The 13,709-nt window shown below is 36.8% G+C and overlaps 1 protein-coding gene across 2 annotated transcripts in view; it reads right to left on the reverse strand.

Annotated features, from left to right (window-relative positions):
- Positions 1–13,709, reverse strand: part of CDH13 (cadherin 13) — a 433,086-nt gene that overhangs the window by 253,006 nt on the left and 166,371 nt on the right. For both annotated transcript variants that reach the window (XM_052685882.1, XM_052685881.1), the window contains exon 4: positions 1,339–1,455. In XM_052685882.1, coding sequence (XP_052541842.1) covers positions 1,339–1,455 — 117 coding nt within the window. The remainder of the gene's footprint in view (positions 1–1,338; positions 1,456–13,709) is intronic.

The raw sequence follows: 13,709 nt of genomic DNA on the forward strand, positions 1-13,709 counted from the left end.
AGTTGCAAAGAGGTATCTCAGGGCTTTTGAAAAACAGACTGCCAGATGCTCAAACAGTTCTGTGTTTGTACATCATCTACCACACTTAACATGTGATCCCTAACTACTACTTGAAGAATTATAACAAATCTTGATGACAAGATGCTAGAAAAAAAACATTTAAATACAAGTAGGACCAGATTCATCTTATTCTGCTTAAGAAACCTCAATTACCAGTGCTATCAACCTAAGCTAGCAATAAAAATACTTAACAGAGGCACTTCAAGAAAGCAACTCAGATTAGCTGAGGAAGAACGAGAATGAGGGGCAAAAACAAACACGAAAAACAAGACACCATACCTATGTATATGAAGTCTTTCCAAATCTCTCTCCTTTAAAATTGAGCAAGAGAAGTTTTAAAATTAACTATTTTTCACTAATATGTTAGCCAACAATATTTACTAAGGTACTGCTCTCTAACTGTCCAACTACGAAACATGACATGGAGTTCAGAAATTACTATAAATAACTGAGAACAGAGGAAAAAAACAAAACAGATTATTCTTTCATTTTACTGAATGGAAAACAACCTTTCCTAACTATTAAAGTAACTGATGAGGTCCAGGCTGGCTAAATTACACACTGATTGTAGAGTAAGATTCTGCCCTTGAGCTGTGCATTTAGCCCTAGCAATCCCATTGGTGGGAATTACGAATGTACTCCCCAGCTCCATAGGCTGTCTGTCATTGTCACACCTACTGAAAGAGGGACATGGAGTTCCTGCTTCATAACTGTCTGTGTACAAAGTATATTCACGTAATTACAACTTCTGATGCCCACATAGCCATTTAAACCATTACTTGCATTTCACTTTGATTCATTTTGTATTTTAGCCATATAGTTAAAGTTTCAGAAAAGAGTTGTTTGAATTCTAATTTACACGGATTCCTGTAGCCACAAGAACTTTCCACTTTTCATCAAAAATAAACCACAAATGAGTGCAAAGTCTGTCTTAGTCTTAAGACATTATAAATGAATTTAAGTATGTGAACTTAGGACATTTTACCTTAGGACCTCCTACGGGTTAAGACTGAAAACAAGCTAATCCACACTACTCAGTAAGTTATGCTCCACAACATTCCCAAACTAGATTTCAGCCTCAGCCTCACACACAGACAGACAGGTAGGCAGTAACCTCTATTACAGACAGCAGCTTCATCAAGCCACGTGGTTCTGATGAATACATTTTACCATAATGTACACTACCAAAGGCATTCCTCGAACACATTCCTTAAAGCAGAATAAACATTATTGAATATCAAAATTGGATCCTCTATATATTTGTATTTTTGAACTTACCTTGCCAACTAATCTGGGAAATGGTGGTCTTTGATTTTCTGGAATTAATATTGGAGTTGCCAGAATAGCCCTTTTTTGTCTTGGAATTCCAAGGTTGCCTTCTATCTTAAACATTTCCTAAAAAAAAAAAAAAAAAAAAAAAAAAGACAAATTACAATGACTTTCAACATAACACTCAGTTGTTATTTCCACTCCCTGTATCTTTAGGTAAAATTAAGATGAACTAACAGGCTTTATATTACATTTTCCAATGATGAGTGATAACATAGCAAACTACTTAAAACTGTAGGTTTATTTTATTTATGAAAGTGTAGACAATCCATATTCATTTTGTATTCCTATAGACTAAAACTCAGAGGACTGCTTAAATCATAAATTTTAAACAAGGTTTAGCTGACCTTAAATACTAGCATGGGACATTTAAGAAACCCTACTTTAAATGTTTTACATATTTTTTCTATTATCACATGTGAAGTTGCATCTACACTTGGTCACTCCTCAGTCCACACTTTCCAGCAAACAGAACTCAGAGGTGATTTTCCAAGACAGTTCCCAGCTGCTGATGTCTCAGACCAAACACTTGTAAGCTAAAAGTAAACAACGTACAACAAAGCCCAGGCATAACTCAGAATATCATCTAATAGGTTTCTTTTACATGGGGAAAACTTCACATTACCATATCTGAAAGAAAAGAAATGGAAATGGTTCATACACAAGCTGCCTTTTTCCCCCACTACATTTTCTGGGCTGTTCAGATCTAGAGGAGCTTCCAGCAATTCAGCACTTCATGTGTACTTTCCAATGTCCTCCAGCTCCTTGAAGCCCTATCCAGTACATCTCTGCCTTCCCTCCCAACCTTCTCTCTGATCTTCTCAGTGCTTTCTCTATGCCCTAAATGCAGTTTCCCAGAAGTGGACCTCTCCTGTTTCTTATCCTATACTTTCTGCAGATCTCTTCTCTACCTTCAGCTATCAAGGTCAGAACCAAACTTTCCCCATTTCCCAAAGCTCTCACTTTGATACAGGCCCCTTTCTAAAAGAAACATCACAATTAGCACTGTTTGGAGAGTGAATTTTGAAACTGGAAAAGGTTCAGATCACCACTGTTTGTTCAGACAGTTGTGAGTTTTGTGAACCAAATCACAGGTTGAATGAATCGTCTGATTTTGGGAAGATAATTACATCATACCATGCAATTTTCCTTGTTTTCTCAATGCAGTGAATTTTCTAATCAGTTCTGGAATTCAAGTTGTTGTTTTAATAACACCACTTTACCATCTAAGGACAGCTTCATCTTGATGCTGTATTGTTATAAAAAGGCAAAAACGACTGGGTTTTCTCAATGACACAATCTGAACGTCAGTTAGGAACTCCTCAGGCTGCTGCTGCTGCCATCTGCATAAGAGCCTCCCACCTACACTCCCACACAGCGTATCACCATCAAGCACTGCTTTACATCTATGAGCTTCAACATGACTTCGTAAATTTGGTGACAAATAGTAACAAGGAAAGCAAGTCTTCATCTGTCATCTTTAGCTATGATAAAGTCAAAGAGAAGCAAGAACAACTCTGCCAGTTTTCATAACCTGTAGGGGCTCACCCTGATTTGGAGTTCCCATCTGTCCCAAAGGCTTTGCCACTTCTCTTTAATCTTTCAGCTTAAGGCCACTTGGGTCCCTATTTTTGTCTTTCAATCCCTCTCCCAAAAGAACTTCCCCTAATAAAAATTCATGAGAAAGTTCAAGATAAAAACACATGACATGTCAAATAAAAGGAGCTGAATTCTGTCCAGAGGCAAACACGCAGAGCAGTAAGCTTTCAAAATCACTCACACTGTAAACACAGCAGACAGTTTGGCTGGCACGTATCTGTGACGTTGCTAAGAGGAGCAAGAATAAATGACTAGCAGTATGTCTAGGAAGAAATATCAGCTCCTTCGATTACCAGCAGCAGTGCAGAACTGATCACAGATCTGACTTGTGGTAATTCCTATATTCAAGGCTACCTGTCTGCTCGAGAATGTGTAAGGATGACCTCTCAGATGCATCATCACTGGAAAGGAGGCACACTTAGATTCACATCTCTTTGTATCATGTTTCTGCTTATGGTTATCTGTGGAGTAAAAGGAATTTTCAGGCTGCTTAATACCTAGACCTCTCAAAATTTGGTAGTCATAGAACAATGAAGTAGGACTTCGGAACAAAATTATATTTTTAAATGCAATTAGTTTTTTGCAATAAAAAGAAAGCTTTTGGAGATTGAACAAAGAAATGTGAGCACTTCTGCAGAGTACATTTCATATTATTTATTCTTCAGAAAACACTGATTTTTTTTTAAATACTTCTTGATGAATTTTCTCTAATTCATCATTCCCTGGTACCTAACACAGCAACATGGCTGATTAAACGAGTACCAAAAAGCATCACTATAGAACATGGGCAAACAGGAAGAAAGAAACAAAAGTATTTTACCAATGAATTTAATAACTCAATACCTTAATAACTGTTTGTGGTTATCATAAGAATTTGCTCGGAAAAAAAAAAATTTTGCTTAATGCCAAGCAGCTGGCAACTGATGGCTTGAACCTCAATCAGTATATAAAGCAGAAAGCAAGAAATTGAAATGATACATGCACGTAGCACCTGATTCAAAAATCAAAACTCTGAAGAGGTTCCCATTGGAGGATAGCCATCTTGCTTACATAAGCATTTTTACTGAATTTGCTTAAGTTTTTTGAATAAATTATACTAAAATTAAGAAAATACATACACTTCATAATAATAAACACATGCATTTCTAAAAAGAATGCATTGAAAGTAAAAATTCTGTTTCTCTGCTTGTAAATTTTTTAAAACAAAAATAAAGGGGTAAGATTTCTCTATCTGTACTATTTAATTTCTTTGTCAGACCCATGATCACTATGTTCCAGCTCCTTTTTTCCTGATTAGAATCCAACTGTCATTTCCTTATCCAACACACTATTTCATACCTAGCTTTTTAGACTCTATTTTTCATTTCATTGTATTTCTTTTCCAGTCATGATTTCAGTACTTAAAACAGCAATAGTTCAGAACCAAAGAGCTGATTTCACTGGCAACAAACCTTGATTTTCCTGTTTGTGTTAAGCAAGCAACAAACACAGCTAAATTTTAGAAAAATGAGTTGGCCTGGTGAAAATATCACTTCAAATTTCCTCATTTCCTTCGAAAATTCACCAGTCTGGGATTTTGTTTTTGTTTTTTCTTTAATGTTTTTGCTAGGGGCTCTCGAGATCATTGCTATTCTTGAATATTTGAATGAATGGCACAGTTGCTACTTGGCAGCAGGTACCATTACTTTCAGTGAAGCAAATTTCATTAAAACTTCATGAGAATAAGGTGGCTGAATACTTATTGATTTGTCACAATAAGGGTTGGAAGCATCATTGGAGTGGCAATCTGTAACACACTAACTATGCTGACCAGAAAAAAAGTGTTGAATTTCTACCATTTATTACTTATGGATACTAAGCTTCATGGCCTAAAATGGGGACAATCCAAAGTTCCACTACAAAAAATAAACAAGTATGAATGGGTGCTCACTGTAAGAAAATTTTTTGTGGTATTCAGTGGTATATTAATTTTTCTCCTAAATAATATTGCATAAGATTGAACTAAAACTGTGTGCAGATCAACTTAAAAGAAATCATTTTTATGTCATTCTTGGCTGAAATTTCAGAGTTGTGCTCTAATCTTCATTCAGTGATGATTGCTTTATATCTTATTTTCCATCATCAGGTCTGTATTAGCAGTACAATGGTTAATAATTTCTAAATATTCAAAAATATTTCCTTGTGTTTTCAATAATACAAAAAAAAAAAAAAAAGTGCACTAATAATTCCTCACAAGTTAAAGAACCACTGCTGAAGTGAATAGTTAACCTCATAAATAAAACTGAGATCTGTAAAGGTCCACAGCAAATACAGAAACATCTGCTCAGAAATATTTTGTCCTCAATGACTGCAAATGCCAGCCCGAAAACAAACAAACAAACAAACTTCAAAAGAACAAATCCAGCCAAAATCTGCTAAGAATACTCAGTTACTTCAGAGCATGTAAGCTTCCAGGCTGATGAATTATGGTCAGATATGATATATGAGTAAGGGAAACTGTCCAGGAAACTTGATTTGTGAGGGTATTTTTACCATTTTATAAGGACTGCTCTGAAAGCAATACTCCCTATGCTGGCCCACAACACTGGAGGCAGATGGTGGTGGTATAGCAGTACAGGCTGAATCTTCCCATCACTATTTCATTCCAGTCTGTTATCCTGCAATAGAGGGCAGCAGAGAGGCAGTCTGACAGAATGGCATCCAACATAGAAGTGTGGATGAAGCAAAGGTGGGACACTGAATTCCTCCATGCAGAAAAAACTGTAATCGCTGACATTCATTCCTATTTGCTGAATGTTTATAGAGATCAAACAGCGGATGTGAGCACAGTGAGCGGTGCCTTTTAGCAGTGGCAGCAACAACATGAAAGACAAAACACATTCCAGATGGGCACACATAGCTGTCACACCACGAACTGAAGAGCACCTTGATCAGCTCATCCACAAAGATCAGTGGATTATGACCAGGGAACTGTGTATGGAGGCAAATATTGCTTCAGTGCATTCTAAGCGATGGTGACAACATCAGGATAAAGCAAAGTTTGCACCAGTTGAGTCCAATGAATGATCGTACAAGAACAGAAGGAACATCATATGCAAGTTTTTCAGGACCCATTGAGCCAACATGAGGTTGCAGTTTCCTGAATCACATCTTTACTGGTGATGAGACATGGTGTCCCTGTTAAGAGCCAGAGACATAATGGCAGTCCAGGGAGTCCAGGGACTTTAATTCCCCAAAGAAAAAATTTAATATGCAGACCTTATCAGATACAACGATGTGTACTGCCTTTCAGGACAGGAAAGGTGTGACCCTTCTAGATATCCTAGGCCTGGACAAACCATTAACTCTGACCACTGCATTGCAGCACTAAGCTGAAAGCTCAAACTTCCAGAGTCAGGCCAGAGTAGTAGACAACCTTTCTCGCAACGCTGTAACAACAAGCTCCATACCAGTTTGAAGACCATGGAACAATCAGCAATTTTGGCTATACTGTTCTACTCCATGCATTGCATAGTCCAGATGCAATGGCACCTTCCAGCTTCCATCTATTCAGACAGATGAAAGATGGATTGCATGGGCAACATCTTCCTAGCAATGCTGTCATAGGAGCTGTGAAATGGTGATTACCTTTGCTGGTGCCAATTTTTACAAGCACTACATTGAGACTCTTGTTCGTTGCTGGCAAACATGCATAACTAATGGTGGCAAACTATACTGGAAAATAGTGTTTTGTCACTGAGAAGTTTCTTTATCCAACAGTGTTATTATGCTCTTTGTAGCTGATGTAGTTTTGATGGAAGTAAATAGGAGGCATTACTTTTGGAGTGACTGGCATAATTGTTAGATAAATAGGGAGGCAGATCCTTATAAGGCCTAGTCAATACACCCATTAACTTCGTAGAGACTTGATTATCTCAGACTAGATCTTTGCTATTGCATTCAGCAAGCTGTGCTACAGCTATTTCTATAGGATGGAGGTTACTTGATCTACAGGAGTCGAGAACACTAAGAAAAAGTTGAACTATTGTTGGAAACATTTGGCAATGCATAAATCACAACTATTTTAATGCTAATTTGTTCTAAAGTATTTTTGCAATGCATGTGACAAATAATGTAAACTATTGTGGAGACAAATCTGAACTTCAGCTTTGTGAAATGATACATTCCGTTATCACCTTGAACCTCAGCAGTATCTTTTGTGGTGGAAGAGTCCTGTTTCCATTCAAGTATAAGTTTTACTGCCTGCCTCATTCTGTGTCAGGAAAAACATTTTCTAAGATGATAATGGAATGAATGCCATTAACTTTCCCTTCTGTACACATTAACCACAGGAGTTACCTGTTCCAAGAATACAAAACTGATGATCAAGTGTTATATATCTATTTTAAATTAACAATCCAAACTTTTCTTGTCATCATTTAGTGGGCGTTACTTGCATTTTGAGCCATATATAACCCCTCTTCTTCAGGAAATTTCATACTGGTTCCACACTGCTCATTAAATATAACGAGATACCCCTTATACATAAGCAATCAAACAAGCTCTGACTAACTGCATCTGTCAAAAACATTGCAGATATGGGCTTAAGTAAAGAGACAATGTCTGACCTACACCTCAGTCTTCACCACAGCACACTAACACCACCACTTATTACCACTAAAAATACTCTTCTCCCCATTTATACTGCACTTACACCAGTTGCAAAGCAAACAAATCAGACGGCTCTTATAGCAGAAAAATAATAAGACGTCTCAACCTTCAGCAGCTTAAGTAAATGTAACATACGTAAGGAAAACAATTGCCAAGCTATACAACCTGAAGTAGAACTGCCCTGTAATGAAATTTTACCTTGAAAACAGGTGGGTTTCTTTTAATTATTGCTGTTCTTCATTTTGTTTTCTTTTTCATGGAAGTGTCACCCATTGAACTAAGAAATCATAATACTGCAGCTGAAGACAGTATTAAACATACTGGCATTCTGTAGTAATTAAAACCTTTAATGAATCTGATCCTCCTGAAACTCAACTAAAACCACGTGGAAAATTAATTGCACAGCACGGACACAAAGCCTTAGCTTCTTTTAATATTCCTATCCACTAAGCAGTTTTTTTCCATCTGTATTATAAGAACTCATGATGCAAAATCTTCTTAGTTCAACAAGCTTCCAGAATGTTGAAGATACCCTAATTTCCAGAGTGAGAAAGAGAAAAACGATATAGAAAACACATTTTGATTCTAAGGCACAATAAGTGAATCAGCGATGAACAGAAGCCTAGATAAGGTCACAAAAGCTGCAGATCAGACTAATGTAAACAAAAATTTGGAACAGCATGAGCAGCTATGAGCAAGTTGCTTCATGTTTCAGTATCAGAGTATAAGAACAATTCCTAATAAAGAAATTTTATTTCTTACAAGAAATAAGTGCTATTCACAGCAGAAATAGTTCTATCTTGGAAAAGCAGGTTTCTATCTCTTGCTGCAGGGCAGCGAGCTATAAGTATGTGGAAGAAAACTAACATTTTATACCCATGTTCTGGATTGCACAAAAGCTCTGAAATCCATTGCATTATAACAGTGATGCACAAAAGCAATTTCATCATACCCTAAAGCAATAATATTGTATGTTAAAATCATGTATACTGTTTAATAGATGTACTAGCTGCAATCCCAGTCCCATACCTGAATGGGTCCATAAAGCACATTTCTCCCTATCCTCTCCAAGACTCCAAGCTGTGACTACAGTTCAAACCTTCTTAGCCTTGCTTCCTCAGCAATTTTTTCAAGCTCTATTGCTACATATTTGTTATCTCTGTTTCCCCATTATCTCCATTCCCTCAACAAAACAGCCTGTAATATAAATCAAAATTCATTGATTATTTACTCTCTTATTCTCTAAACTGTGTGATCTCTCTATTCTCCCAGAACACTTCCTGCAATCCCAAATCCTATCTCCCCCACTTTACTGCACTCCAGGTGGCAGTGTAATTCTGCCAACCCTGTATTCCCATTGGAAAATGTTCATCATTTCACATTCATTTTGAATTTGTTTCTCTTGAACCTTGATCATACAATCCTACCCAAATGTAGCAATCTAAAATTTGTATTTTTGTTTACCAGAATGTCTTTTAATTTTATATATATTCTTAAATCTCTTCCTTCAGCAGCATCCTTCTTGGCATTACACCTCCAAAACCTTCCTATTTCACCCATCTTCACCAGATAACCAGTCCCTCACAGAAAGCACAGTCAGCATCAGAACTTCAGAAATCCTAGTAGATTTTAGGAACGTTTCTGGTGCAGGTCCTTCAACTCATTCAACGCAAGAAAAGTAACAGCAATTCCTTATCATGTCCCTTTATTTTGCCCCTGACTTTCTCTTTAAAAAAAGCAGATATGATGTGCATGAAGTACTACAGAGAAGAATAGACGTATATGAAATAGATTAGACCTGAAGAAATCCCACATGCAATTTCACAAAATCTAGAAAAAACGTAAAAAATGTCCAGAAGGTAACCACTGAATTTATGTTCTACAGTTCTACTCCGTACATTTTGGCAAGCTGAGCTATGCATGTGCAGTCAGTTGAGCACACCCAGATTAATTATAGTCCTTGCACAGCATGGATTACCTACAGGAGATTTGGTCCAGTGTACTACAAAAAAAATGTGCCAGTTACCTTATGCTGAAAAATGAGACATGTTTTAATTAAGAATCGAAGAAGTCTGTTTCTTCTTGCAATAATCAAGGGTTATTTATTGGGGAGGGAGTTTGAATACTTTCCATTAATACTGAATTTAAGCTGAAATGCCCACAACAATTTCTTCCTCCACTCCATTAGATCAGAGTTGTATTGAATACCAGCAAAAATAATACTTTATATGACATTGCAATGCAGGAATGCATTATGTTGAGATCACAGATCTGCACAACAGTTCTCAAAAAAAAGCTAGATATATTCTATCAGTCTTTACTATGCATGCATGGTGCTCTACAGAGCTGGCAGTCTTTTTATGCTTTTCCCATACAGGAGCTGCCAGACTGACAAATGGAGTGGTAGTCTTTGATGAAGACAAAATGCCCACTTAGATCTGGGCTAAGGGAAAACTCCTCATTCACCAAACTAAATTTGAAATTTGGACGAAATGTTAGTACATTAATCCACTTCACAGCTTGGTCTAGCTACTCAGAACAAATTAATTAGCAGGCATTAACCAAGTGCAAAGAGCCAAAATGGTAGTGTATTAATCCACTTCACAATTTGGGTTGTATTTTCACTCTTCAATACAAATGAATTAACAGACAGTAAGTGTCTGATACCAGAAGCTTAATTCTGTTCTGTGATACAAGCAAGGGCCTCTGGTGTAGCATCTTTTAGACACTACATCTTAATACCTCAGTGATATTGGCATTGGAACAGCATGGAATGTTGACTGCAGTTGTTAAGAATAAAAATACAAGACCCAAGCATCCCCTGTATTATTTGATTCTACCACAGTGGCCTAATTAAAGTGATATGACAATGCCATTAGTTCTAAATCAGTGATAAGTCTGGACAATCTCAAAGACCTACACAATATTACTGAAGAAGACAGCACGTAGTTCTGAGTTTGATGAGAGTTATTTAAAATTGACATTCAGAAAATAGACTTGGTTTTAAAAAAGTATGGCTACTATGACACTTCAGAGTCATTCAATAAAGTTTTCTTTCCAGACTTACATTCCACAGAACTTCTAATACACGCTACCTAGAAATGACAAGGTTGCCTTGTAATTGCCGTATCTGTTTGAGGTATGGGGAAATCAAAGATCAGCTTTTCTACAGAACACTTCCACAGTAAAAGCAAAAGATGCAAGAAGAAGGCTCTGACAGTCTTGGAGATCTCAGTGGATTCTCACTTTTCTCCTTTATCACATGCAGGCAATTAAGTCTAATTCAGGAGATTCACAGGGGGTGCCACTCTCACTGTATGTTAATTGGTATACTGGAACACACCAATAATTCATGAGCTCTAACATAAAGTTGTTAACAATATTCATTGCTACATGCTTCAGAAAAAAGATCCTAAAATAGCAGGAGCTCAGTTTACTAGAGTTTGGAACTTTTCCTTACTTATAACTACTGGAACTGAAGTCAAGTACAGCTTTACAATACATTACACTATCAATGCCATCTCTCACGTAATATGTTCCAATTCATATGTTTGGATCTAGGCATTCTGCACTAACAACCTGCAGCCACAATAGCACAGAAATATTTATACCCCCTCCTTCATATCTGTCGACTCTTATACGTTTCCATGGGATAAGAACAGTCACCACATATACAAACACCAAGTAAACAGGTCTTAAAGTTTGCCGGCCAAGAGAAGACAGATCCAGCCTCCCTTCCAGCCTGCATGCCATCTGCTCAGTATCTCCACTGCCTCACCTTTATAGCATTGGCCATGGGTTTCTGGTTGGTGGGACACAGCATGCAAGAACTTGGAAAAGAATAAATACTCCTGAAGTGCTAACACTTTGGGTGTTGGCAGCGTAAGAGCACTCCTGCTCTTATGACCTGACTACTCTGGAGTAACTGAACAGGGACAAATAGTACAGCAGTTAAAATACTCATAAGGAATAGAGAAGATGTAGATTCTATATTGTTCTAATAAGTGCTTCCAGGGATTTCAAGATCATGTAATTTTGGAACTTGCACCTTACATATCTAAAAACTCTATTCAGATCTCAACTTCTAATCCAGTGCCCTTCTAAGAAGTAATGCCTTCAAAAAACTGAGCTCTAACCAAAACAGATTATACACCCCCTAGTCTCCACTTTGCTTGCAAATGCTGTGCTTAGTCCAATCAAAATGTTCTATTTTAATCTAATAAAATGTTCTTCCAAGGCCAAGCAAGTCATTAATGTGAGACCAACTATGTCTCTGCCTTTACTGACACAGTGGTATTTAAGCAGATTTCTGGAATTAAAAACCTGAGTACCCAAAGCTTGAGCAAAATCATCAAAAACACTCTACTCCTTTATCCACTCTGCATCATTATCCATCATGCAACTAGTCCCAGCATAATTTTGAATGGACAGTGTTTAAATAGCATTATGAATTCACGAGATAGTTCTGTTCTTGCCACCCAAAGTTCTCCTTCAAAAAGTGACCAAAACCCCACTGCGTACATCAGATTATGCATAGCATGCTGTATTTATAAAGTGCGGAGTTTCCAAGGAATTAGAAATTCTACTCTGTCATTCAGATTCCTTTGCATCATTCCCTTTGGTATGTGAATGCAGCACTATAGCAAAATCAAACTAACAGCTCGGTGCTTAAGGCTCTGATTGCTGCCACCTGAACATTTGAAAGTGAAGAACAATATTACTCTCTTAAGTTAAAACAGCTTTATTTAGCCAAATTTACCTAATAGAGGTTAATAAATCACAGCATTCATAATTTGATACATTTTTGGCCCTGTTTCAGTTTACAAACCATGCACTAACAGACCTTGAAATCTGTGAATAAATACATTATCTACCATGATACGCAAGTTTCTCAGATGAGTAATTTTTGATCCTCGGACTGTTCAGGCAGTTGCTTAGAAACATTTATTTGTATCAGATACACAAGTCACATGGTATTATTTTTCTTTTCAGATTGGATGGATTCTGTGAAGAAGCAACAGAGCATGAAATGCAAATTTCATGATATAAAATTCAAAAGTTGCTTTTGGCAAGGATTTGATTTATTACATTCACAGCACAAGATGAAAACAAAAAGGTTACCTCAGTGATCAAAAAGACTTGACAGGACAAATAATGTCCATGCCACTTGGAAAACTAGTGACATTGTTGTATAAAAGAAAAAATAAAAGCACTAAAAATAAAAGAAGTGCAAGAATCAGTGGGGAGCATGACTTAAGATCTTGTTGGCTGAAGAGATCTTTCACAGAAACACAAAGATAATAAAGATTGGGTTGGAATTTTGCAAGAGTCTTGCTACAGAATGAACCATAATACCTGCAATATTTCCTTTACTCATTATCTAGATAGACATTTTTATTTTATCCTCCATTGATTAGTACATTCCACTGATTAGCATTTTCTCTCCTACACTAAAGCCTACCTAGTTTAGTCAGGAAGAATGATGGAGATTGAAGAAAATTTTTCAAGACTATGGAAAAAGCAAATAAAGAAAAAAAAACAAGCACTCTTGTTCACATCATTCATGTTCTTGTGCAATAATACTGAAAAAAATAACTAGTATTTAGCTGTGGATTATGTAAGTATGTAATGGAATCTTTTTTTCCCCCTGCTGATGTATGAGAAACCTTGAAATCCACACGTTTTTAACTTTGTAAAGCACTTGTATTTGCCTAGGTGTTTCTGCACTGATAGCAGTGATTCTTTTCTATTGGAACAAGTGATTTATAAAAGCAAAATAACTTGTTCAAAATTAAATATAGAGTTTTGCAAGCAGAGGCTGCTTCTCTCCATTGGAGAGAACCAAATATGGCAAAACTATGTTACTGAATGCAGTCAAACTGATCCAGGCTACTCCTACAAACTATAAAGCATACATTGTACATGCAGCCAAAGTGGTGATGACCTAACATGACAAAACCTGAAAGTGAAAAGTTTGCTGAAACAACGGAGAGAAATTTAGAAAACAACAGTAATTCTTTCATTATTATTTCTGTAAACGCTTCAAGCCAGTCTGAAAGAATCGGGGGATA

Source organism: Tympanuchus pallidicinctus, unplaced genomic scaffold, assembly GCF_026119805.1.
Source record: "Tympanuchus pallidicinctus isolate F22 unplaced genomic scaffold, pur_lepc_1.0 scaffold22, whole genome shotgun sequence".
In the NCBI taxonomy this organism is placed as follows: Eukaryota; Metazoa; Chordata; class Aves; order Galliformes; family Phasianidae; genus Tympanuchus; species Tympanuchus pallidicinctus.